The 24,579-nt window shown below is 41.3% G+C and overlaps 1 protein-coding gene across 15 annotated transcripts in view; it reads left to right on the top strand.

Annotated features, from left to right (window-relative positions):
- RAPGEF4 (Rap guanine nucleotide exchange factor 4) overlaps positions 1-24,579 on the top strand; it is a 285,602-nt gene that overhangs the window by 147,588 nt on the left and 113,435 nt on the right. For 14 of the 15 annotated variants that reach the window (XR_011233694.1, XM_069470936.1, XM_069470953.1 and 11 more), the window contains 2 exons: positions 9,008-9,080; positions 13,266-13,285. The exons of the other annotated variant lie outside the window; for it this stretch is intronic. Coding sequence is in view for 13 of the 14 variants with exons in the window: in XM_069470936.1 (XP_069327037.1) it covers positions 9,008-9,080; positions 13,266-13,285 (93 nt within the window). In the remaining variant the exon portion in view is untranslated. The remainder of the gene's footprint in view (positions 1-9,007; positions 9,081-13,265; positions 13,286-24,579) is intronic. 15 annotated transcript variants of the gene reach the window in all.

The following is a 24,579-nucleotide window of genomic DNA, read 5'->3' as shown; positions in this document are numbered from 1 at the left end:
GTGTTGTGATCCCAGTTTCCTCACCCAGGAGACGGTGGTAAGTAAGTTACCCAAGTTCACACGGGTAGCGTGTGGTGGAATCAGAATTAAGACCCCAGTCTTGTGTGATTCCAACGTCTGCACGCTTCCCATAACATCAGAGGTTCTCATTTTTTTCCACTGAAGTTCCCGAACGCAGAGGAAATCAATACATAGTGCCTGGGGTCTAGACCCTTTGTAGCTAGAAGTAGCCAGCAGCCAGCTCAGAATTTCTTTGAAGTCTCATGCTTTAATCTTTAATATTTATGCAAATTTAGCTTTCTATTCCATAATATAAAAGTATAAAAATAATCCTTTAAACTACTTGACATAGAATAAAATTTAAGCTCCAGGAAGAGCTCCTGTTTATTCTTCCCACACCCCTTTCTGCCCTGCCGGGCGCCACCCCGGGTGTCTGCACATGTCAGTTTGAGAAGGTCAGCACTGCACTGTGGTGCATCTCACTTAAATTCCTAGTACCAATGTTGTCGCTAAACCTTCCGGTTACGGAGCGAACTGTCTTTGGCCAGTCCTCAACCATGGTTGTCTTCTTAACAAAGAGTAGAGTCCCTGACATTTCCTGGACAAAGCCTAAACTGGTCTCTGTTGATTCTTCATGGAGATCTTTGAGTGACATCTTTCTGGTTGGAAGTTTAGAGATTATTTAATCTTGTGGTTCGCAAACTTTTATTATTTTTTTTTTAGAAACCAAAGTCATTTTTCAAATGAAACTGCTCTTGGCACTCTAATCTATACAACAGATAAAAGTGAGACACTCTAGTTGCCATAGGGGCCGAAGGCCATGCCTGCGTGGTGTGCCCTTGCCTGAGGGCCCTCCAGAGAATTCCAGGTTCTGCAGGAGAGATCTAATTCAAAGCCCCCACTTCACTGATGAGTCTGCTTCGAGAGAGCTTGAAGGACTTGTCTGCAGTGACCCAACTGGTTAGTGGCAAAGCCAGGAGGAAAGCCTGAGAACCAAGCCTGCCAAGTGCTTCTAGGACTCTCGAAGGCCCTTGTGGTTTTCTTGTCATTTGTGTAACTGATTTCCTATCTGCCCTCAGAGGTCCTGAAAGGCTGGGAAGTGGGGTGTTCACGAGTCCTCCAGCCAGGGGCCTCCGTGTTCTGGCCCAGCGTCGTGGCAGGGTGGCCTCACTAACAGGAGTGAGACAGAACTACATCCAGCCTGGTGGTCTGCTGCACAGCCACCCCAACACCCTAGAAAGGGCCTTGTAGACGCTTCTCTTGACACGAACGGAATGCCTCTGTGACAGAATTACCTGAGCTGTCTCAGGTGTCACACAGGAGGCACACATCCTGAAGGCCACAGTGCAGGAGTTTGGGGGTAACCCTAGAGCTTATCATTTCCTGCTCCCCTCAAAGCACCGATCCAGTGTTCCAATCTTTTCTTTACCTCACTGTTGACTTATCTCCACTAATTTGCTACCATCTTAGTACTGGAGCTAAAGGATAGCTATTTCCCATGTGCATATGGTGATCTGAAAAAAGACTAAGTGTTACCATTTAAGCTTTTGAAGTGTCAGAGTGTGTTGGGATCTAGGGTTTTCACGGGGAGGTCCACCAGCGCCCCAAAGAGGTCATTGTCAAAGAGCCCAGCCAGGCTACAGCACACCTCAGCAGCGGGGCTGTTGAAGGGTGTGGGGGGATATTGAGTGACCACCGTAAAGAAACCGTGCTGACCCCAGGCTGACCTGTGCTGACTTATATGTGTGGGTGTTATTCAGCCTGGCCTTGGTAATTCCCTCTAGTTTTAGTCTATGTTTCAGAAATCGTGCAGTGACTTTCAACCTCTATGAAGATATAAACTGCTCCACAATCTAGGTTTACTGATATAATCATCTCTCTCTTATTTTTCAGTTCATCACTTGAGCATCAATAAGCCCTATTAGAAGGTTGCCCAGTGTCTAACTCCCCAAATCGCCCTACCTCTGGAGGATTTTATAGTCGGAGGGAATCACCCCCACCTCTGCATGTTAGTCTAAGGCAGAAGGCTGTCTGCTCATTCCCCCGCTGTCCTCACCCCTGCTGCCACTGCCACACTCTCTGAAGAGTGAACTGACCACTGCCACAGGCCAACCCCGCCAGGTCAGCCCCTGGCCTGACAGACATAGCAGCTGATCCCAAAGCCTCAGTGTTTGCTCAGCCAAGGCGGCTCCAGGCGTGGGCTCCCAAAATTGTGCCTTTGGCTCTCATCTATTCCAGGCCACCTAGACATAGCAGCATCTGGTTTAGCATTTGTCACTGCGCAAACCTATCATGTCTACACCCCTTTCCTCTCCAGGCGCCTCTAGGCAGTTTCTCCACCACGCCCTAGAAACACAAGCCTTGTCTGCACCCACTTGGAGCAGCACTGAGTCTACAGCAGCCCTGTTAAAGGTGGCTCATTAATATTCCAAGGTAGTCTTCCAGCCTGGCCTATTCATTGGAGAATCCAGAACTTTAAATTGTACACATTGAATCTTTGATAGGGTGTTCCTTTTACCTATTGTTGCCTAAAAATCACACCAAATTTAGTGGTGTAAAACAATCACCATTTTTTTTGGGGGGGGGTTGGGATCTCACTCTGTCACCTAGCCTAGAGTGTAGGTATTATCATAGCTCACTGCAACCTCAAACATCTGGGTTCAGACCATCCTCTTGTCTCTGCCTCCCACGCAGCAGGGACTACAGGTCTATGCCACTATGCCTGGCTTATTTTTTAAAAATATTTTGTAGTGGTGGAGTTTTGCAACGTTGCCAGGCTGGTCTCAAACTCCTGGCCTCAAGCAGTCCTCCTGCCTCAGCCTCCCAAAGTGCTGGGATTACAGGAATGAGCCACTGTGCCCAGCCCTAACCACTATTTTATTACACAAATGCGTTGTCTGAGGACTTCCAAAAGGGCACAGAGGGATGACTTGTCTCTGCTCCACACTGCCTTGGCCTCAGCTAGGAAGACTTGGATGGCTGGAGTTGATTTGAGCCCCTTGGAGCTGGAATCATTTGGAGGTGTCAGAGGCTGGGCTCAGGTGGACTGCTGACCAGAGCACCTGTGTGTGGCCTCTGCTTGCAGCTTAGGCTTCCCGCAGCACGGCAGATGGCCTCTGAGAGGCAGCACCCAAGAAAGAGCATCTGGAGAGCATGTGTTCCCAGAGACCAAGGTGGAAGTGCAAGGCTTCTTCAGATCTGGCCTGGGAAGTCACACAGCATCACATCTGCTGCATTCTGTTGCTTACAAGACAATCATGAAGGTCAGCCCAAGTTCAAAGGGAGGGGAATTAGATGTTCCCTTTTGATGAAGGAAAGAGAGGGTCACATTTCAGGAAAGCATGTGGGATGAGAGATAGTCTCGTGGTCACCTTTAGAAAATACAGTCTGTTTCTGTCCACTGTCTGGCCATAACAGTTCACATCTCTCCCACATCCAAAATACACTCTCTCCTTTCCTGAGACTCCTAAAGTCTTTTCCTGTTATGGCATCAACTTATCCGCTAGATCGGTCTAGATGTGGATGGGGCACCTTGGATGCTGCTTCTCAGGTACAGTTCCCCGAAGATGCTTCTCCTCGGTCTGAGACCTGTGAATGAAAGAGACACGTTGTGTGGCCCCCACACCCAACAAACAGTGGGTACAGGCGACAGGAAAACTGCAACAGACACTCCCATTCAACAAGGGGGCGGGGGTTGGAATGAGTGTCACATAACAGTCACCAGTCCGTAGCAATTCTGAAGTCCAGCTGGGCAAATGGCACCAGTTCCTTGATTAAGAGCCAGTTCTACTCCCTGGGAGTTGTTTTCTGTATCTCCTGGTTCTGCCTGCTGAGCTTTTAGTTCTGCCCCGCGTCCTATTCCCTTTTCATAAAAAGTAGTCTGTGTTGCAGCTGATTAGTTTTCTCAGCCTGCTTCCAGCTCAAGGAGCCTCAGGGGTCTAAAGGATTTTTTTCTTTTTTTTTAGTATGTTCTGTCTCTGTCTCTTTCAGTCCAACATAGTGTAATTTGTTTAAAACCTTGGTGGGTTTCTTATATATCAACTTATAATCCACTCCATCGGACAAAAGCCAAACCCACATGTATCTTCGCATAAGCCGTTCTCTACTTTGAACCCTTTTTGAAGTTACTGTGATACCACATCCTTAAGATTCTTTAGAAGTCTTTTGTCTATCTAAAATAACCCATGAAGCACCACCTTAAACCTTTCTGAAGTCCTAAAAAAGGGTTTTACAGTTGTGCCCTCAGCCTCTTTACCCTGAAGCTTTGTGTCCCTGCCAGTGCCCTACATTTGATCTTTGTCACGAGCTCGTTTCTTACCTTGAACATCTTTTGTTGAGAGAGCTTGGAGATGAGAAATGGCTTTATTTTTGAACTTTACAAGTCCTGGACCCTAGTTTATATTTACCCTAAATGATGATTGCAAACTGAACGACTCGTTTGTCAGCTTCACTGTATCTGTATCTTCCGTTAGCTGGAAGAGAACAGTTGGCACTTTCTGCCTGGAAATCTCCTTTGCCAGACTCACCAGTTCTTAGGTACATTTTCCATTTTCCACATTACTGCAGGTGTCGGTTTTGCTAAACTTTCCACCACTACACAAGGGCCTGTACCCTCCACCTTCCATTCGTATCTCCTTCGCTCTTCTGTAAGCCCTCATCGGGCCCGCCAGCTCCGCAGGCTTCCTTCCACCTTCCACCTTCCGCCTCCAATCCCCAAATTAACACCACACATTTTAGGTTTTGTTACAACACCGCCCCACTTTCAGATACCGAATTCTGCTGTAGTTATCTATTGCTGTGTAACAAGCTATGCCAAACTCAATGCCACGTACCAACCACGACTTTGTCACGCCCGCAGATTATATGGGTCGGGTCAGGAAATTGAACAGGATGCAGTGGGAAAACTTGTCTTTGCTCCATGATATTTGCAGCCTCCTCTGGGAATACCTGAATGGCCGAGGTGGCTCGAATGGCTGGAGGTGACTTGGCTGGCTGGGGGCTGGATTCATCTGGGGCTTCTTACTCATCTGTTGGCTTCTGGGCTGGGACGACTCAAAGGCCGGGTTAGCTGGGATGGTTGACCAGAGCACTCATATAAGGCCTTTTATTTTTCTTAATTCCTTCTTTAAATAATTGTTTGGTTTTTATTGTTTGTGTGGGTTTGTTTTGTTTTGTTTTGTTTGTTTGCTTGCTGTTTTAGTAGGTAGAATCCTTTCTTCAAATGAAATCTAGTATAGAAGTTCAATAATACATGTGAAATAGAGAAGAACATTAACTGTTCTGGAGTCCCACGGCACAAAAGTCAGAAGTTCTAAAGGATAAACAGTGAAAACTAAGTCTCTCTCTGACTTGACCTTCAACCATGAGATCCTTTTTCTAGAGGCAACCCTTGTTTAACTATTCTCTTGTGTATCTATCCAGCAATAGTCTATGAATTTACAAATCTTTATGTATATTCACACACACAAACATCTATCTTTTTATTCTCACAAAATGATAAAATATGGTGAAATACTATACATACAATGCTACAGTTTGCTTTTTTAAAATTTAAAAATATATTGTGGAGATCATTTCATACCTAGACAGATAGTGCTGCTTCATTCTTTTGCATGGCTGCATACTATTCCAACATCATCTATTTATCAAGAAATAACTCACCATAATCTTCATCTAGCACCTTTTATATTATCCTGGATAGAGCTTAAGCTCATCCTTCAAAGTGAGATATCACAAGAATGGAAAAATAAGCGCCACATGTACTCGCCATCAAATTGGTACTAACTGATCAACACTAAGGTGCTCACATGGTAATAATATTCATTGGGTGCGGGTAAGGTGGGGGCGTGGGGTGGGTAAACTCACAACTAATGGATGCGTTGCTCACTGTATGGGGGAAGGGCATGCCTCTAGCCCTGACTTGGGCGAGGCAAAGACATTATTTGTAACCAAAATGTTTGTGCTCCCATAAAAAAAAAAAAAAAAAAAAAAGAAATAACTCACCATAATCTACTTATCAGGAAGAGTGTCCTTTACTTATGAATATTTGGGTTATTTCCAGTTTGTTGTTGTTTACTATTACAAGCAGGTACACATGCTTGCATACGTATTCAAGTATTTCAGAAGACTCTACATCTGCCCTCTAAGGGAGGGTCCTAGCTCAGTTAAAGGAAATATGCATTTTAAAATTAGTTAGATCCAAACTGCCTTGCACTGAGGTGGTATCATTTTACCCTCCCATAAGCAATATATGAGAGAACCTGTTTTCTCCATTCTCATCAATAGGGTATTAGCAAACTTTTTGAAACTTTGCCAAATTTTGCCAGGTAAAAATGATATTGCAATGTAGTTTTGATGTGCCTTTCTATTATGAATAAGGTTCAGCACCTTTTTGTATGGTATTTTCTTTTATAGACTTTTTTAAACTTGTGTTTGGAAGATGAAATGCTGCACAAAGATCAAGCAATATGTAAATAATTTAGGAATCCCAATTTTTTGATGTAGGTTTTATTCTAGTTAGCTCTTTTTATCCTAATTAATATAGGGTACTTTGCAGGGTGCTACATAAGAAATAAATTTCCCAGCTTTAGTGAATGTTTATTAAAAAGTACTCCATTAATTTTAAAAGGTTGACTTTTTATTTACAAGTATAAACATTTCAACCCTGTTTTTGTAATCTCCCATGTAACAAAAGCTGTTATACTGTAACCAATGTTCTCTTATTAAATAAACTATTTTTGATTTCAATTCAATGATGACATGAATGAAACAATTAGAAGTTTGAACATCAACTAGATATTATGAAGTTGTTACGTTTCCTAGCTGTGATAATGGTATTGTGGTTTTGTTTGAAAAAAAAGGAGTCCTTATCTTTTAGAGATTCCTACTGAAATATATATGGTTTAAATGATATAGTAGCTGGGGTTTGCTTCAAAATAATTCTGGAATGGGTGAGTAGATAGATGTATAGATGAAATAATATTGGTCATGAGTTAATAATCACTGAATTTGGATGTGGAGTATGTGGCATTCTGTCTATTTTTATATTTGTTTGGAATCTTCTAGAAAAAATTTAGAAATTCAACAGTTAAGTATCAAGTTCATATTATGTGGAAGACATAGTGCCCCTCGTTGCAGAAAATAGACACTTCACAAGTGCAAGGGACCCTGTCTGCTTGTTCTCTGCCTAGGACACTGTCTGCACACAGTAGGTGCTCAATACACACATGTCCTGAAGGCCAGTCTGCATGCTCCTCCCCAAAGGGCCACTCTATTCTCTGTTCCCACGAGCCTTGGCCCTGGTGATGTGTTGTTCCATGAGAGAGCAACAGACCAGGGGCTACGGGGTTTGAAGGAGGTAAAGTCCCATCCATCCGGGCATCAGGAAGGTGCTTCTGTGAAGTTCATGAGGATTGACATTGAGGTGCCTGAGACAAAGAACATCCGTCACATCAAGACAACATCTCTAAGCAAAGTAAAACGGCCCCTTTAACCTGAACTATTTCTTTTAGGAGCTGCTTAGGGAGTTGCTAACGATAAGAAGATTAACCCAAAAGGCTATAGGGGGATCACAAAAGCTAAGAACACACCCAGTCCTCATCTGCTCTCTTTGAGCTTGTTTTATTTATTGTCCAGAATAATATGATGCCCAGAAATGTGCTTAATGAATGTTCCCTCATGAAGAAGAAGAGTAGATGTGTCATAACAAAGAAGAGAATCAGGATTGGGAAATTATCAAAGGAGATGTCAAGAATGCAGGGTGACACATTGGTCCTGTTAGTATGTTTGAGTGATTAGTTAGCTTAGCAGCAAAGAAAATCACGGTTTTAATGCTTGCATGCAGGTGTTAGTATAGTTGCCTCAGAATGAGAAGAAAAAAATATTTTAAAAAAAAGCTAGTCACATCTTGACTAGAAGAAGGCTCTTTTGAGAAAGCATCAATGTCACATTACAAACGCCATTCACATCTACCAAATGGGCCAGATGGTTGCCTGAATACTGCATGTCACCAGCTGCCCATTGCTACAGATGAAGCCTTTTCTGCTGACGTTTGTGTAACCCACGAGAACACTATGATTCTTTTGATGCTGTTTAACATTTGTGTGTCATCATAATTACAAACCATAAATATACATGACACCATGCAATAAATAAAATTGCCCAGCTTCCATGCTGAGAGGGGAGGAGGCTGTATTTATTACCTGAGAAGAGAGAGTGGCTAATCCTCATTTTGCATTCTTTGTCACTGTCCCTCCTTCTCTAGCTAGATGCTCTAGATTGCTTTGTGCTCACCAAGCCTTCTTCCTCTCTAACAGCACAGGCTCCTGGGGCTCCCGGGCCCCAGGTTTTAGAGCATGCCTGGACCCAAAGCCAGGTGAATACAATTCAGGGGAATCCAAATAGTTCTAAATTAAACCAAACTATTTTATTTGACACACGCCAAAAGTTCTTTGGAGGTCACATAGCAGGCAGGTGTACAGTGTAAAAAGAAGTAGGTAAATGGAAGCGAATCAGCTTCTTTCAAAACAGACGTTTTTCTCGAGATGCATGTCTTTTTGCTTTGAAAGAAGCTGATTCAGTGCCATTCACCTATTAAGAAGGCAGCACATGTATCTGTATCTGTGTCTATAGAAACCAAGTGCCTTTTCCCTCTACAAAAAGCTGAGCATGTGTTTGCAGGGGTGGAGAGGGGAGCAGGGGTGGAGGAGGGTGAAAAGCCCACCCAATTCAGTCAGCCACAAATACATAAATGAGCTGGCTGAGAGAGACCTCCTGCCCCCAGGCGGGGTGGGGGGGCAGGCGCATTCAGGCTTATTCAGGAAGACCTCTTTGGAACACAGCATCTTTATTTTACGCCAGAGACCCCAGGGAGCACGTCTCAGGGCCCTATAAATACAAGGCTCAGATGCTTCCTGACACCCAACGTTTCTGCTTTTTAACATGTAAATAAATGGATGCTCAAAGCGAGTAAATATCTGTGTGTTGAGTTTACAATCTTGTCTTTCAGAAATATCGACAGTATATGGCAGGACTTCTGGCTCCTCCTTATGGTGTTATGGAAACAGGCTCTAACAATGACAGTAAGTGGAAAATGTGAACATTTTGTATCTAAAAATTTGTCGTGTGGTTTGTGTTTTCATGTGACAAAAAAATATGTCCTACACCAGCTTGACGGAGTAAGTCTCCAGACTCTTGTGGATAAACAAACCTGCCAGCCCACACTTAGGGTATTTTTAAAGACACGGTTAATATAGTATTACTGTGTGGTCTTAGCTGATAAAGGGAGGCATGTATGCTCTGGTGCCGGCTGGACTTTCGGCTTGCTTAGAAGACTTTCTCAAAATATCCTCACTTTGTAGTGAAATCCAGTTTCTGTGTTTCTGTGCCCTTTTAAAAATAGGATTCAAGAACTGTTTTTGTCTCGGTCACATGTAGATACCTGAGAGCCCTTCCTCTTGCGCATCTGGACTCTATTGATCAAGGAGAGAAGCAGTGTCAGTTGTTCATTTAATCTTCTTAAACCGTGGCCTCTTCAAAATCCATGCCTTTGTAGATTTTAGGTTCTCTTACCACACACACACACACACACACACACACACGACTGTGGAAGGTGATGGACAGATTAATTTGATTAACTGTAGTAATAATTTCACTAGGTACAGGTATATCAAAACATCATGTTGTAGACATTAAGCAAATTCAGTTTTAAAAATCCAAGCCTTTGACAAGAGACGAGTCTCTGGCTGGTCATAAAAGAAAGGACATTTTTCTCTGTGACACTCTTTTCCAGGGGGTGCCCACTACACTCCAAGACACCCTTGTGTCCTCTGAGTCTGTGTATCCGTTCATGCATGTCGGAGGCATATTTAGCACGTATTACCATTGCTGGGAGTTGCTCTGTGCGTCTGTGAGTCTCTTCATTAAGCTCTCACGAGTATACGTGTAACAAGGGTCTTTGGAGCTGTAGCGCTTGAGCCAGCAGACACGGTGATGCGGCAGGCAGCGCTACCACTCCACGTATCCTCAGAGCCACAGCCACCCTTCAAATCCTCTTCCTGGCTCCTGGAGTTCCTGCCCTCCCTTCCAGACTTGTCACTCTGCAGGTGAACTTTTTCTCTGCTTGACCAAGATCTCGAGTGAGCATCCTCACTCTCCTTCCCTGTTTCCCATTTTCTGTGCAGCCTCAGCCCTCTGTCCCTTAGCCTTCTACCATCCTACGGTGGGGCTGGGCTGGGGCGATGCAGAGGGACAGGTCCTCTTTCCTTTCCTCCTCTCTTCTTGGTTTTTTCTCTCCTGGCTGAGCTAGGGATGACTGGCTAGTTAGGAGCGCCTCAGTTGGGATCCCAGCTCGGCTGTCTTCTAGCTGTGTGACCTCAAACAAGCCCTTAGTCTCTCTGTGCCTCGGTTTCTTCATAGGATTGATGTGAGGATTAAATGAATCAAAACACGCCAAGTGTTTGAAAGGGTGTCGGGCATATAGTAAGCACCCAGATGGTGTTAGCTATCGTTTTCTCACCCCCAGTCCCTCTTGAACCCCTCAACGTCTGGCTTCTGCACCCATACTTCTTGAATAAACCACTCTAAAGTCACCAGCGACCAGCCAATAACCAGACCCAATTGTTACCATTCCCCACCCTTTCTGATTTGAATGAGACGGTCCACAGTCAGACTCCCTCCTCCCTTGGTGCCCAGGGCTCCCCTGCCCCATACTGGTTCTCAGATCTCTCCAGCCACTTGCATTTTGGACGCTTTCATAGGTACTTCTTCCTCTCCCCTCAAAGTTTAGATATTTCCTCAGAATCTAGTCATGGCTGTTTTTCTCTTCTCCATACTTTCCTTCCTTTCCTGCAGCTGATACAAATACTTTTTGAGCCAATAACCTCTGTTTGATTCCTCCAAGTGGGGGACAGCCTAACTTTCCAAATGACTGCTGGTTCTCTCTCTGCCCGCATGGCCTGCTGCCCCCTCAACCTCAAAATGTCCATAAGGGAATATATCGATTCGTGCAAAACCTCGCCTTCCTCCTGCAAGGCCCGTTTCCGACGACTCTGCCTTTGTCCTACACCGGGCTCTGAACTGCAAGCATCATGGACGCCCCCCTGTCCCTACCACTGAGGCCGGTCACGTGTCCCACCCTCACTCCTTCGCAGCACTCACAGTCTGTCCCCCTTGGCCGGGCAGAGATGACTCAACTGGCTCTGAAGCTTCACTGTCTCACCCTTGGTCTACCCTACACCTGATTGCCACAGAATTTTCTTTTTTTACTTTTTATCATGAAAAATTTCAAGCATATGGAAAGTGGAAAGAATGGCACAGTTAACAGCCTTATTTTCCTCACTTCGATTTAATTAATATTTTAGTGCTTAAATATTTCTTAAGTTATTTCTTATTAATAAATTAATATGTAGTTTAATAGTAACATTTTGTCATATCTCTTTCTTCTAGTCACATACATACATTTCACCCCAAATACTTCAGCAGGCATTTTTGAAAATAAAAACTTCCATGTATAACCACAGCACCATTTTGACACCTATGACTGGCATGGTTTTCCTGAATAACATCCACCACCAGTTGTATTCAAATTTCCCCAGCTGGATGTCATTATCCCTGATTGCCCAAACTGGAGTCCAGTCAAAGACCACACCATTGCACCTGATGTTTGTGTCTTCACCATCTTTTAGTTTTGAACAGTCTCCTTCCCCTCCTCATATCACTCAAAACCTTTTCTTGATTGTACATTGCCTGCCATGGAAGGTGAGATTGCAAGACTATTAATGCCTTAGCCCAACTATCAAATTCCTGCATGGCCTCAAATCACCCTTTCAGTATTATTTCTCTACAGATACCCTAATTTCTAGCCACTCATATATGGTGACTTGTACAATTATGTATTTATCCTATTGAACCTCCTAGAGAGTAAGCTTCTGTTACATCCCATACACCTCGTATTGTCAACTCTAGTTCTTTCAAATGGATGTTGGACGGATGGATGGATGAGTGGATGGATGGATGGATGGATTCAAGATGAGTTTCAGAGTGCTGACATTAGGCCATCCCTCCTCCCTCTGACCGATCTGGGAAGTGATGACAAGGTTGCCTGTTAATACCCTCTTTCAGAGGACAACTCTGTCCTTTGCTTCCTGGCTGAGCTTTTATGTCCTGGTGCTGTCTCCGTTAGGGGTCAAAGCTTTAAAGAGGGAATGTTTCCAAATAGTCTTTTCCATCCTGACCCCTCCTGCATACTGTGCTGCTGCCTATTAGGATGGGCACTCCGTTCTTTTAATGTTAATCTTGTCAATCCCGTGTGGCCCCTTGTGTAAACAGAATGTCCTCTTTACTCAGAATTTGGACATACTGTATTTTCACATTGCAAACCACCTCACACCGCTCCACTTGTTGAAAGCTAGGTGCAAGGCACACATAAAAACCACCTGTGCTTCTGTCTCTTCAACATAAAGCCACCTGTGTCTGCCGAGCTGGGGGCATTAGGCTCTGCTGGAGCTGTGAACCTTCCAGCGTGGTCACCCTGACAGTGCCAGTCAGCAGAGCATCCCCAAGGGAAGTGAAATGGAATGGGCTGGCTGTAGTAGATATCATTAAAGGTTTGCAAATGAATGAACAAATGAGCAAATGGATGAATAATTAACTTTTTAGCCAAGAAAACTGAGATACCCCTGGAAATAGCCACTGCCATACCCAGACCTGACTTGGAGGCAGTTGGAGTTTGCTTTGCTCAAAATGGAAGTTGTTTTCCTGTAGCTTTTATGCTTTTTGCTCCTAGGTTTAAATCACTGGAGTATTTGCCTGTCATGTGACAAAAAATAAAAATAAAAAATAAATCACTGGAGCAGTGTGAAGTGGTTTGTTATGTAAAAATACAGTATGTGCAACTTAAGAGTTGATGTGTCTGTCCAAAATTCTGAGTGTTCTGGTGCCTAAGTCAGTGGCATTAGTTGCTTACATGGTGTGAATGAATCAGTGATGGATTTTTATCGCTGGGAAAGTGAAGCACATGGTAGAGAAGCAAAATAAGCATGGGGTTTGTTGTCTGGGCACATAGCCCTGCTCCTGATTCATTGATTTAGTTCAGCCTCATTATGTAAGTTTTTATATTTCTAAGCAACATTATGTAAGTTTTTATGGAAACACAAATTGAAAACACTAAAACTTTACTGGGTTTGGTTCAGCAAAGGATTTCAGTTCCATTTTATGGGTTGATCATACAATTCATGGCCTCTTTCTTTCTCTTTTTCCTCCTTTAGGGATTCCCGACAAGGAGAACGTGAGTAGCTACTCTCTCTGCCTACCTTCTAAAAACTGTCATAAGGTAAAAAATAATCATGGTAACCCTACCAGCAAAGAGAGCTCTTGACCCACATCCAACAGAGCAATAAATATTTTTCTAATCTCATTCTGGCGTCTTTGGCGAGTCACTTTGAAATATAAAGGGGAGAAGGTTGATTGCTCTGACATGGTCATCACATGTCTGTAATATTAACTAGTCTGAGGAAAGGTTATTCTAGGGGCAAATGGTACAATTGCTAAGTGTTTTCTTTTTCCCATGGTGCATACATGGCAGTAGAACAAATCATTAGCTTAATAGCATATAGAAAACTAGTTGATTTTCCTTAGTAGGAATGCAAACTATGAAATTCAGGGTCAGTTGATGAATTTGCCTAATTATATCCAAGTGCACTAAAGTCAACATTTTGCTTTGGAAACTGAAAATAATTAATCGCTATAATTGTTTCTGTAAAACTGTATTCTTTCTGTAAAAGAGTAGAAGGTTTAGGATGAAGCTTTCACTAAGAAACAGTGCCAAGCATGCATTCTAAGGACGGTAGTGGTTTAATGGCATATTTTTGCATGCAAATATAATAATATCAATTCTATTAGCCAGAATCTAGATTTAGGTAACAACATGGAAGGGTTAATGATAGAAGTGTGTAGTGATTACTCTGCCGCGGTGCTTGGTTGGCTCTCAGATATGTCACCTTGTAATTGTGTTCCTTGATTGCCATACACAAGTGGAAATGTCACAGAATTGTCACCCTTCCCTTTCTCTGTTTTCGATCCTGTGTCTGTGGGAAGATATACTGTGCGAATTAAATTTAGATTATTTCTGTATCTCTTGTCAGAGATCTGGCCCTAGCTTTCTTTCAGTCTTCCTCTTTTCATAATGTTGGTTTTAAAGGGCTGGTTGCAAATTCTAGCCCACTGCTATATCACTACAAATTTGGGTTTGAGGCCCAGCGATGTCACTTCAAATGTCACACCAAAATTGCACTTCGTTTGGTTCAGCAAAAGATTTCAGTTCCTAGCTGTGGGGCTTTGCACAAGCTACTTGATTTGTCTAAATGTCCTGCCTCATCTTTAAAATGTAAATGTTAGTGGTGACACCCTTAAAAGGAAATTAAGAATATTGAATGAGATAATCTGTGGAAAGCAAAGAGTTAAATACAACAGAGCTCGGTAAATGTTAGGCCTATTATTGCAATTATCATTTTCTCAAGCCTTATTTCATTTTCTAGCTATCTTTTCACCTCTGAAAAATGTCCTACCCTTTTTAAAGTAACTGTCCTTTTGCCTTTCATGGCTCTCCTTAGAATACCTTTCTTCAAGGAACTTTACTGTTGATCTTTTGCTTTTAAAAATGTGTGTGTGTGTGTGTGTGTGTGTGTGTGTGTGTGTGTTGAGTAAAGCTCTAGATAATCAGGCTCATAAAGATTCTAAAGCAACAGGCTTTAAAATCTAAAGTGACAAACTGATCCTGCTACCATTCTGGACACGGATGTCCCAAATCATCTGTGCTGCAACAAATACTACACAAACCATTAGCCAAATGAAGATGATAAAAGCGCCTTGTACTTCCTCGTCGAGGGACTAGCAGTGATGTGGGGGTACACACAGAATGTCCAAGCCCTGGGAGGGCTAAAATGTTCTAGGCTTCAAACGGAAGCTCCGTCTCTCTTAGGCCCTCAGTGACCTTTAGGTTGGATCCCCCTGCAGAGGGACGACAGGCACAAGGCTCTAAGCAGAGGGCCTGACAGCTGTCATCATGTAGCTCACTTTGTGACAAAATAGTAATTTGGAGTTTGCAGAACAATGAGTTTGTCGCATACAATGAGCTGTTAACAATATGTTCTGAAAGTTTTGGGGGCCTGACTGGGCTGTCTCCCCAGTGTTAGTAGTAGTGGATGCTTGTTTATATTTGTTTGGGCTATTCTGGGTCACATTCTCTAGCAAAGAGAGAAGCACACTTTAATTCGCTATTAGCAAATAGAGTAGATGTATCGTCACCACGTATGACTAAGAAAGCTTTCCAATGGCATCAGCCAAGTACAGCAAGTGAGATGAAAGACACTCATGAGCAGAGTCAAAGCCCTAGAAAGATAAAGAGGAGGCTAAGAGCCTTAAAGTGGTGTTAATTGAAAAATTTTCCTTTATAAGAGACAAGTTGTGTTATGATGATTTCTTTTATCCTTTACCTTCTGTAACTACATGCTGGGCAATATTATACTCCTCTCGTGTTTCTAAATAACAGCAATATGCCTGGGGACTGAAACGAAAGCACTGTGACTGTTATTTCAGTGTTTCAGACAGATTCTTTGCGGAAAGAATATTTTCTCCTTGCCAGCTTCTCCTCATAATTTTGTTAATCACTGTGTATAACTTTTAATCAAATATATAGACATCAACATGGGGTGTTTGTAGCTGCCTTGCCAGCTATATGCTATTTTGACTCACTCTTACCTTGCATAAAAAAGAACTTTCTTTTCATAAATCGCACTCTTGTAGAGACAAATGGACTAGCAGTTACTTGGTGGATTATTTTGTCTACTACTTAACCATGATTGATAGGGACATCATTTAACATTAGACGACACAGGACACTGAAACCCGTTAAATAATCAAGAAAAATACTAGAAATACAACAGTGGAGCCAATAAAGCAAGTAGACTATTTTGATAGGGTTGTGATTATTCAGGGCTGTTGGTTTTATAAAGAAATTCTTTGCTTTGATCTGTTTATATTTTTTTTCTCTTCTGTACGTGCTATCCCTAACTGACCATGTTTAACACTGAAGTTAAAAATCACAATTATAAGAAAGCTTGAATGTTGAATGCAGAATGTTATGGTGGCCCTTTTAAAGAATGAGCTTGTTTTTAATTTTTTTGCTACTTATATGGATTTTGCAACTTACTGTGCTCTATCCTTTTGAGAGGGCAACTGCTATGGGATTTTGCAGTTTTGGGACATTGTACTTTTCTTCTTCAGTGTGGAAGGAGCCAGAGAAATAGACTCACAGGGATATTACAAAATAATCCCATTTCCTGATTTACAAACATCTTGTTTCCAAACAGATCATTTAAGGTCATCATTTTTTAGGCAGTTATGATATTGATAGTATGACTAACAAGCTTTTTGCTAAATACGGAAGAGTGATTTCCCAATATAAATCACTGTCAATTCACAGCTCAAAGTTGTTTCCCAACTGCTATAAGAACTCATGCTAGCAATTAGTGCTGAGTAAGCCCGAGGGTCTTTTCAAAGTGTTTGGCAGGTCTTATTTTAAGGAGATTACTTAAAGCATTTTAAAATCATGGGTAATTTATATGAAGAATAAGAATTAGAAGTTATTATAAAGGCATAAGGTTTTAAATGGCAACTGGTAAGGAAATAATTTTCAGAGTTTGTGGAAATTCTCATTAAGGAAAGGGCAATAGAATAATAATACATTAGCAACTATTAGGGTCAAAAGGTTAGGAATTTGGGGAATTTGGGGGAATATAGTAACATTTATTTCTCTGTAGTGTTGCTTTTTTTCAAGGTTGGAGAAAACACATTAGAATATTTTCCACCTGTTATAATATATGACAACATCTTATTTGACCATCACAGATGGGCTATGACAATGTAATTCTGGGCCATATGAAGAAACAGGGAATTGTGTATCCTCGTAGAAACTTAAAATATAAAAAATTCAGATAATCCCATAGTAAATCCTTTCAACCCCAGCTGTAGAACACGAACTGAATTCAAACTAACAGTCTTCTATGGAACGCAGTTTTTAAAACGCCACTTTAAAACATGACTGATACAGGCCCAGAACTCCTGAGCCCAGGGTTCACAGGTTTACTCTTGGCAGCTGTTTTCCTCTGTTCTAGGGTACGAGTGGTTTCACTAGTGCTGTCATCACTCTGAAACCCATGTGTGACCGACCCAGGATGTGAAGGCCTCATAGGAGAGTGAAATAACAAAATGTTAAAAACTTAGAAAATCCTGAGCCTGCTTGTTCTGCTTTTGAAGGACGAATTGCTTATCACCCAAGCAGAGATTAGATTTAGCAGGTGCTGGCCCTGTCCTGTGAGTTGTGTAGTGTGTAAATACTGCTTTCGTTAGCTAGCCTGTTAGAAAGGAGAGCCAGTGGGCTGAGACTGACTTTGCCCCACCTCCTGGAAAACACCAGTGACTTAATGTGACGGTGCCAAGGACAACTTCAGCTCTCCAGTCTCTGAAGAAATGTTTGTTTTTGTATTTGTAAGTTATGTATTTTATGGGGCAGAGTGTCCTTGCTGAATTTCTTCCTGCTTTTTAGTCTGTCTGTTCCTCTATTCTGTTATAAAAGCTAACCGTACCAGTTCTCTCTCTAGCTTCTGCAGGGGGATATTGACTGAAATTTTAAGGTGATGCATAGTTGTCATTCATCTAAATATAACAGCAAATAGGAAATGTAGGTAACACTCTAAACCCCGATCTTTCTTCTGTCGTCCGAGAGGCCATGTGTTGGTTGCACGTGAACGTTCTCAACACTGTTCCTAGGACCTGCTTGCCGTGAGTTTGCGTGTTGAAAGGACGTGTCCTGGGGTGCATCGGGGTGGTGGTTCACTGTTCTATTTTAGAATTATTTTTATAATATTATGAATTACAGTTCAATGTTCTAAGTTTGGTTTCTTTACAATTTTTAAGCTTTCTTTTATGAAATAGAACTTTCTAATGTTGCTGCCACGCTTTTTTAGGATTGATATATATGTTCACTCAGTCTTTTCAGTACTCAGAATTTGACTTGGGCAAGATATCTCAGAGAATCTGGGTGGTGTTTGATGGTTAAAAAGTAATAATTATAAGGGGAATGAGATTCCCCCATCTCTTTGACCAATAGCTTTTTCTTGCTCTCACTTTAAAAAACGGTACAGCCTTGAGATGAGGCGGCCAAGTATGGGCTCTGCTGCCGGGAAGTCGTCCCACTGTGGGCAGGGGGCGAGGGACGTGATGCGTGGTGATGCCAAAGTGGCGGGCGAGGATATTGCTGTCTTCAGAAATATTTTACTCTGTGCTGAGCGCAATTATCTTCATCACCGGTTACTTTGGGCTGCCAGCACGCTATCTCAATTAACTGTGAGAATAAAATAGATAGTACCATTTATGTTTGTTGTATTTGAATTTTCATTGCTCTCGTTTTGAGAAATTGAGAACAAATTATTTACAGAATATGTCTTATGGTTCGGAGAGAAAATTGTAGTGTTCTCAGATCGGATAAATTAGTGTTGACATGTCATTTAGGAATTGGATTCTTTTCTATTAACAATTCTGTGTCAGGCAGGCTCCCCTGAGTCCATAGATATTAAAATAGTCTGTAGTCATTCTCTTTTCCTTTAGGTAAAATTACATTGAAGACAGAGGATAGATAGATAAATGTATGCATATGCATACTTTATATAGACACATACATATGTATTTGTGTATATATAAATATATATCTAAACATACCTATTCCAAAACATTTTTAGAAAATAAAATTGTCAAATCATCCTTCATAATATGGTCCAGAATTTTTCAGAATTCTTATTGTCAGTTTTTATAAATGTTTAAATCCTATTCATTTCAGTTTAGTTTTATTTTCTATTTTCCTTCAGTGAAAGAATGACTCAGAATCACCCATAGACTATTCCATCCACTTGCTTGAAAAACCTTTAATTTAACAAACATTTATCCATCAATCCCAGGCCCCATATGGGACTATGAAAATACCTAAAGCCTGGTACATTCCTTCAGGGAGCTGCAGCCCAGAAGGCAGAGGCGGACATGTGACTAGACAAGTACGGTGGAGTATTGTGGGTGCACACGTAGTCAGGACAGGGTGGCCTTAGCACGCGGATTTAGGAACTCTTCAGGCTTAAGTTAAATTCCCAGCTCTGCCAATTAGTAACCAAGTGAACAACCTGAGAACAAGTTACTTAATCTAAAGAATGAGACTACCAGTAGCATCTTGCCCCAGGGGGTTTCCGAGAGTATTGAAGAGATACTGCGTGCCCAGGGCTTAGCCAGTGCTGGCACTTAGTGTCTGCTTTGTGGAGACACATATGGGACTACGTTCTCTACAGGGAGAAGAGGAGGGGTTCAGAGTAGCCTTACCAATGAGGAAATGCCTGTGTAAACGCTTTAGAGAAGGTGGGTGTTACCCAGGTGGAAAGGAAATGATATTCCAGGCTGAGAGCATTGCATGAACAGTGGGAAAAGAGAACCTAGAACTTTCTCTTTTGAGGCTAATTTCATCAGATCTAAAATCAAAAACTTAATTATTTTAGGTACTGTACTTTCTAAGGATCTCTTTGAAAGTTATCAAAACCTGGCTTCCAAGCTACAGTCATTTCAGGGTCCCCCCAAAAACACCTTCCCTCCCCCAAGCTTGATCTATTTTGAATCTGGAGGGGTAATTAGCTCAAGTTTTCCCCTATTTGTACTTCCCCAAATCATGCCTTCTTTTTTAAAATGACAGAAGTAGATTGCTAATGCCTTTGAAGCCTATTGTTCACCATGACCTCCAGCTCCTTTTCTGTTATAATTGCCCAGTCAATGCTCTCTCATTTCTGTTGTTCTCCTTTGTGCCCCCCCCAACTTTGAATGAATTACTTTGCAAAGCTTTCTATTGAATTTTGCCCCCTTTTTCCTTTTCTGTTTGTCAAAGTCATTTTCAGTTTTAATCTAGTTCTCCTAACTGCCAGCCTCCACCCCCCTGTCAATTGGGTATCATTGTTAAATTTGATAAGAATGCTTTTGATTCCAAATCCAAGGCATTAATAAACATATTAAATCTAGCAGCATTCAGCTGAGGACCTAATCCCATGGAATTCAACTTGGCTGTGCTAATTTATTTGCATACATGATACATGATTACCCCATCCAGGAATGAAAAAGAAATTTAGGAAAACATACCGTGAAAATACTGGGTAAAGCAAGTGCTCAGTCATTGGATTCACTTCTGTCTTGTTTTTCACTCAACTGTAGTTTGAGGGGAAGGGAAGACTATCATTTTCTTTCTATCTCAGAAGACATTAGTGTGACTGAGTTCAACCCTCATTCATTGTTACAATCCATGACCCCACAAGTGCATGTTTATCAGTTTGCACCCCTGATACTTAATAACCATTGACACTGAGCAAGTCACCTCCATGAGTTTCAGTTTCCTCATCGATAAAATGGTGATCTGACCACCACCATAAAAGGATGGATAAGATACAGCATGGAGAAAATTCTAAAACTTGGCGCTGCTCTCGAATATAAAACATTATGTTAAGCTTCCCTGGAGCTTAATTCTAGACGGGATCACACCCTTGTCTATCTAGCTGGAGTCCCAGGACATTTTTCTAGCTTGGGGATCACTGAAGTTGGCCTGTGGGTTCTGGTTTACAAGGAGATTGGGTCTGGAGAGGCTTATAGAGGTCCTCCTGCATCCTGTTCGGACTTGGTCCAGTTCTCAGTTCTGGGAAGACTTCAGGATGACAAATGGAAACTCATTCATCTTAATGTCCTTATAATTTGGCTGAGACAGGAGAATGAAAAATGCCGGAGTCACACCAAGTGCTCCTCCGGTGCTGTTATTCAATAGCCCGATCCAAACAAAATGAGGAAGCCACACCCAACCCTTCCTCCAAGTCAACCCTGAGGATGGGCCAGAATAGAGAGTGGGAGCAGGGACAAAGAGATGAGCTGCAGAAGGTGCCCGGCTTGTTTGGGGCACAGTGGAGAACATGGATGTTATCACAGCAGTCCGCTCAGGACTTTCTAGTTTTCGGGTATGTGAGGTTTTCAAATATTATGTTTAACCAATTCTCCTTTTATAAATGTCAAAGCATTGCAACATACAACTGCCTAGGAAAGGAGTTTGTAACATAGAGACAAAAATGGTTCTGTCACTCAATAAGATATTCTCTTAAGTGACTGAAACAGGTAATGCTCCCCCCACCGCTTCCAGCTCTGTATTGTGTACGTGTTTTCTTCCTTTTTTCCCTTTGGTGTCTGGTGTATTGACAAAAACACGTGGGCTCCCTCTGGTGGTCATCCTGCTGTCACTGCATGTTTAATCTTGAGGTTTTAGTTGCGTTGTACAAGATATTCGGATGAAAGCAGAAATATTAATATTAATAGTAAATGTCATTTTCTTTTGTAAGATGCCTGGTACTTGGGAACCTCCAAATTAGCCAAAATAGTAGTTAATTTATTTATTCATCAATTCATACGTGCACATGTACAGTCTTCCATTCTAGCATGTTGTTGATATTTGACTTTCCTGAATGCAGGACTGTCTGGTCTGCAAGTGCATAGAGAGAACTGAGTGCCAATCCTGTACCTCAAACAAATTTTCCCAAGGAGTGGGTCTATTGATCAGCAAGTTTTTATAGAGCACTTACTGTGTATTGGAACAGAGTGAGGCACTGTGAGAAATAATTTATTGCTCACCAGTTAAAAAATATATGAACAAGCTCTTTAATAGTTGGCAATGTTATAGTATTTATTTTTCTTGTTTAAATCATATATCAATTCTATTGTGCCCATAGCATTTTATCCTATCGTAATTTTTTTTTTTTTTACAGACCAGATGCCGTTTTCATTGCATCAGTATATTAGTTAATATACAGGTTTAGCTACAATAACAAAAACTCAAACATAATAGTGTCTTAAATAAAATAGAAGATTATTTTTCATTCATGTTAACTCTCCAAATGTGAGATGTCCAGAGTTAATATGGCAGCTTCATGTTGTAATGTATTTTTATGATTGAAAGTCTCCTATGGATCACCCTTTTATAGTTAGCATGTATCAAAAATATGTATATAAATTTAAATCTTAGTGTTTTTAAATTTCTGATGACAATAAGTCTTCATTAAAATTTTTATTCTAGATTGAGTTATGATGGTAGTTATACACAATTATTAAAACAAAATAAATATTTTATAAATTTCTGTAAAAAAATTATTAAGCATTAAGGTAAATTGTTATTAGAAATGCATCACTGAGTGACTTTTAAAAAATGAATTAGTGGATGTATATGAAATAGCAGTTTAACATCAATTTCATTCCTCTTCTTGAGTTTTATGTAGGTCAGCACTGGGAACACTCTTTTACATAAACAAGAAGATGGGAATGGAAGTAGTTTTAAATAGCAAAGTTACCAAATTCTTTGACTCCCAGGAAACTAGTGTGATACTTCATGGAAATCTAGAAATGATGGTGTAGTCACAGTGGGGGTGGTGGGAAGTGTTGCATTCTGGGTGGATTTTGAAAATAGAGTCCACAGGATTTTCTGGTGGATTAAATATGAGATATGAGAGAGGGTTCTCAGGGATGACTTCAAGGTTTTTGGCCTGACCAGGTGAAATGGTGCAGTTGCCATCAACAAGAAAGGGAAGGCTGAAGTGAGAGTGGGGTTGGAGACCTAGTTTGCAGGTCACTGTACTAGATAGTGTCCAGGAATGAGGTGTGATTAGACTTTATGCCATACCTATGTCCAGTCAGTAGCTAACGATGATAAACATTAGATTAGAGAGTGATAATGAAATAGATGGTGAAGATTTGTACTGAGTAGCATGTGCCCAGGGCATGAATGATATTAAAATGTGTCTGAAAGAAATGAAATAATGAGACACAAATCGGCAAGAATTTTGTTAGGTTTGTTTTGCTCCTCTATTATATTTTGTAGATTTAAGGGAATTTATGTTTGTAAGTAAACTCTGCGTATGACTTCAGGTGTCACCTTTCAAATTAATAAAAGGTTGATTTATGGAATATTTCAAGTACAAACAGTAAATGAACCAGGCTTACACAGCGTTACTTAATATACATCCTCAGGGACCTCATTTAATGGCTAGGTAGAGGGATATTATTTGTAACTTAGCCCACAAATTATTTCGGTATGAATCAGTGATTTTAAATGTCTATAGCCTGCTTGAAACAATTTGTTTTCTTAATGAGTTTAAGCATTCTCTTTATAGTTTCTACTAAATGGGTTAATAACCCCTTTTTTCTTGAATAAATTAATTTCTCTAGCCAAGTCATAAATTTCCAATTAATAAAGTTTGAAAGAGTGAGGTAATTCTATAATGTTAGGAAAAATAACCATATTTTATTTTATCTCTTTTAAATCAACTGACATTTATTAAGTGCCTACTATGTGCCACAAAGTCTCTGTACTTTGGCTCTGGAGATAAAAAGTCCAGTAAAGTGGATTATTGACTTCAGAGAGCAAACTGCCTAGTGGGGGAGAGAGATAGGTAAACAGATAATTATTAATATTTCAGAATGTGGTACTGGGAGAGATGGGAGTTAAGTGCCAAAATACCAAAATATATACTGTTAGAGCCATGTCACTTGAACCCAAAGGATTTCTGGGACAAGACTTTCTTTATTCACCCCCTCCCCAATAGTCGCCCTCGTCACAAGAACATGCAGTTTCTAAGTTACTGTATAACTTCAGACTTCTAAGTTACAGGTGGCAGAAACTTGATCGAGCCACCTCAAAAGCAAACAAGAGAGGTTCACATCCCCCTTCCCCAGGAAGTACAGGTGTGGAGCTGCCGTTGGGCTAATGGGAGACAAGGGCTCTACTTCTTATTGCTTCTCCCCAGGCTTGGAAGCATGGCTACAAGCAGTTCCTGGTTCTTCCCCGGCAGCTACAGTAAGAAAACCTCAGGGAAGGACTCTGAGCCAGTGTGGGTGAAATTCCACTGTGGACTCAGCTCTGAAGATGGGGAGGTCTGTGCCTAGAAGAAGGGGGCACGCTGGGAAACGGCAGCTGTTGACTGCTTCCCCCCAGCGATGCACATGCAGCTGAGTGCTGAAAAACCAGCCCGCTTCATCCCATGTACTCAGATAACATCATAATGCAATCAATATCTCATTTTGGGTTAGTCTTCATCCCTTGTTTAGGAAGAAATCGGACAGATGCACTTATGAAAATAATGTTGACATCACATTTTGCAATAGCTTTGATTGCAATAAGCATTGTGCTTTAGAAAGTCCATGCATTCCATTCAATCAGAATCATAATTTCTTTTTCACTGTCTTCTTAACATGTATGATGTGAAGATGAACAAGGTTTGATCTTAAGTCTTTTAAGCTACTTAGATGTGGGTGCTGAAACAGTATATGACATAAGCAATCTCATTTTCTCTAGAATATTACAGGAACTCTTTTTTTTTTAACCTACATTTTAAGTCTTTAAGGTCTGGGAGCCAAATTTACATTCAGATGAATCATTGAAGTTTATATTGTGTGCCTAAAAGGAGGTGTTTGTGC

The sequence above is a fragment of the Eulemur rufifrons genome, chromosome 1, assembly GCF_041146395.1.
Source record: "Eulemur rufifrons isolate Redbay chromosome 1, OSU_ERuf_1, whole genome shotgun sequence".
Taxonomy (NCBI): Eukaryota; Metazoa; Chordata; class Mammalia; order Primates; family Lemuridae; genus Eulemur; species Eulemur rufifrons.
This window is presented reverse-complemented; position numbering and strand designations above follow the sequence as displayed.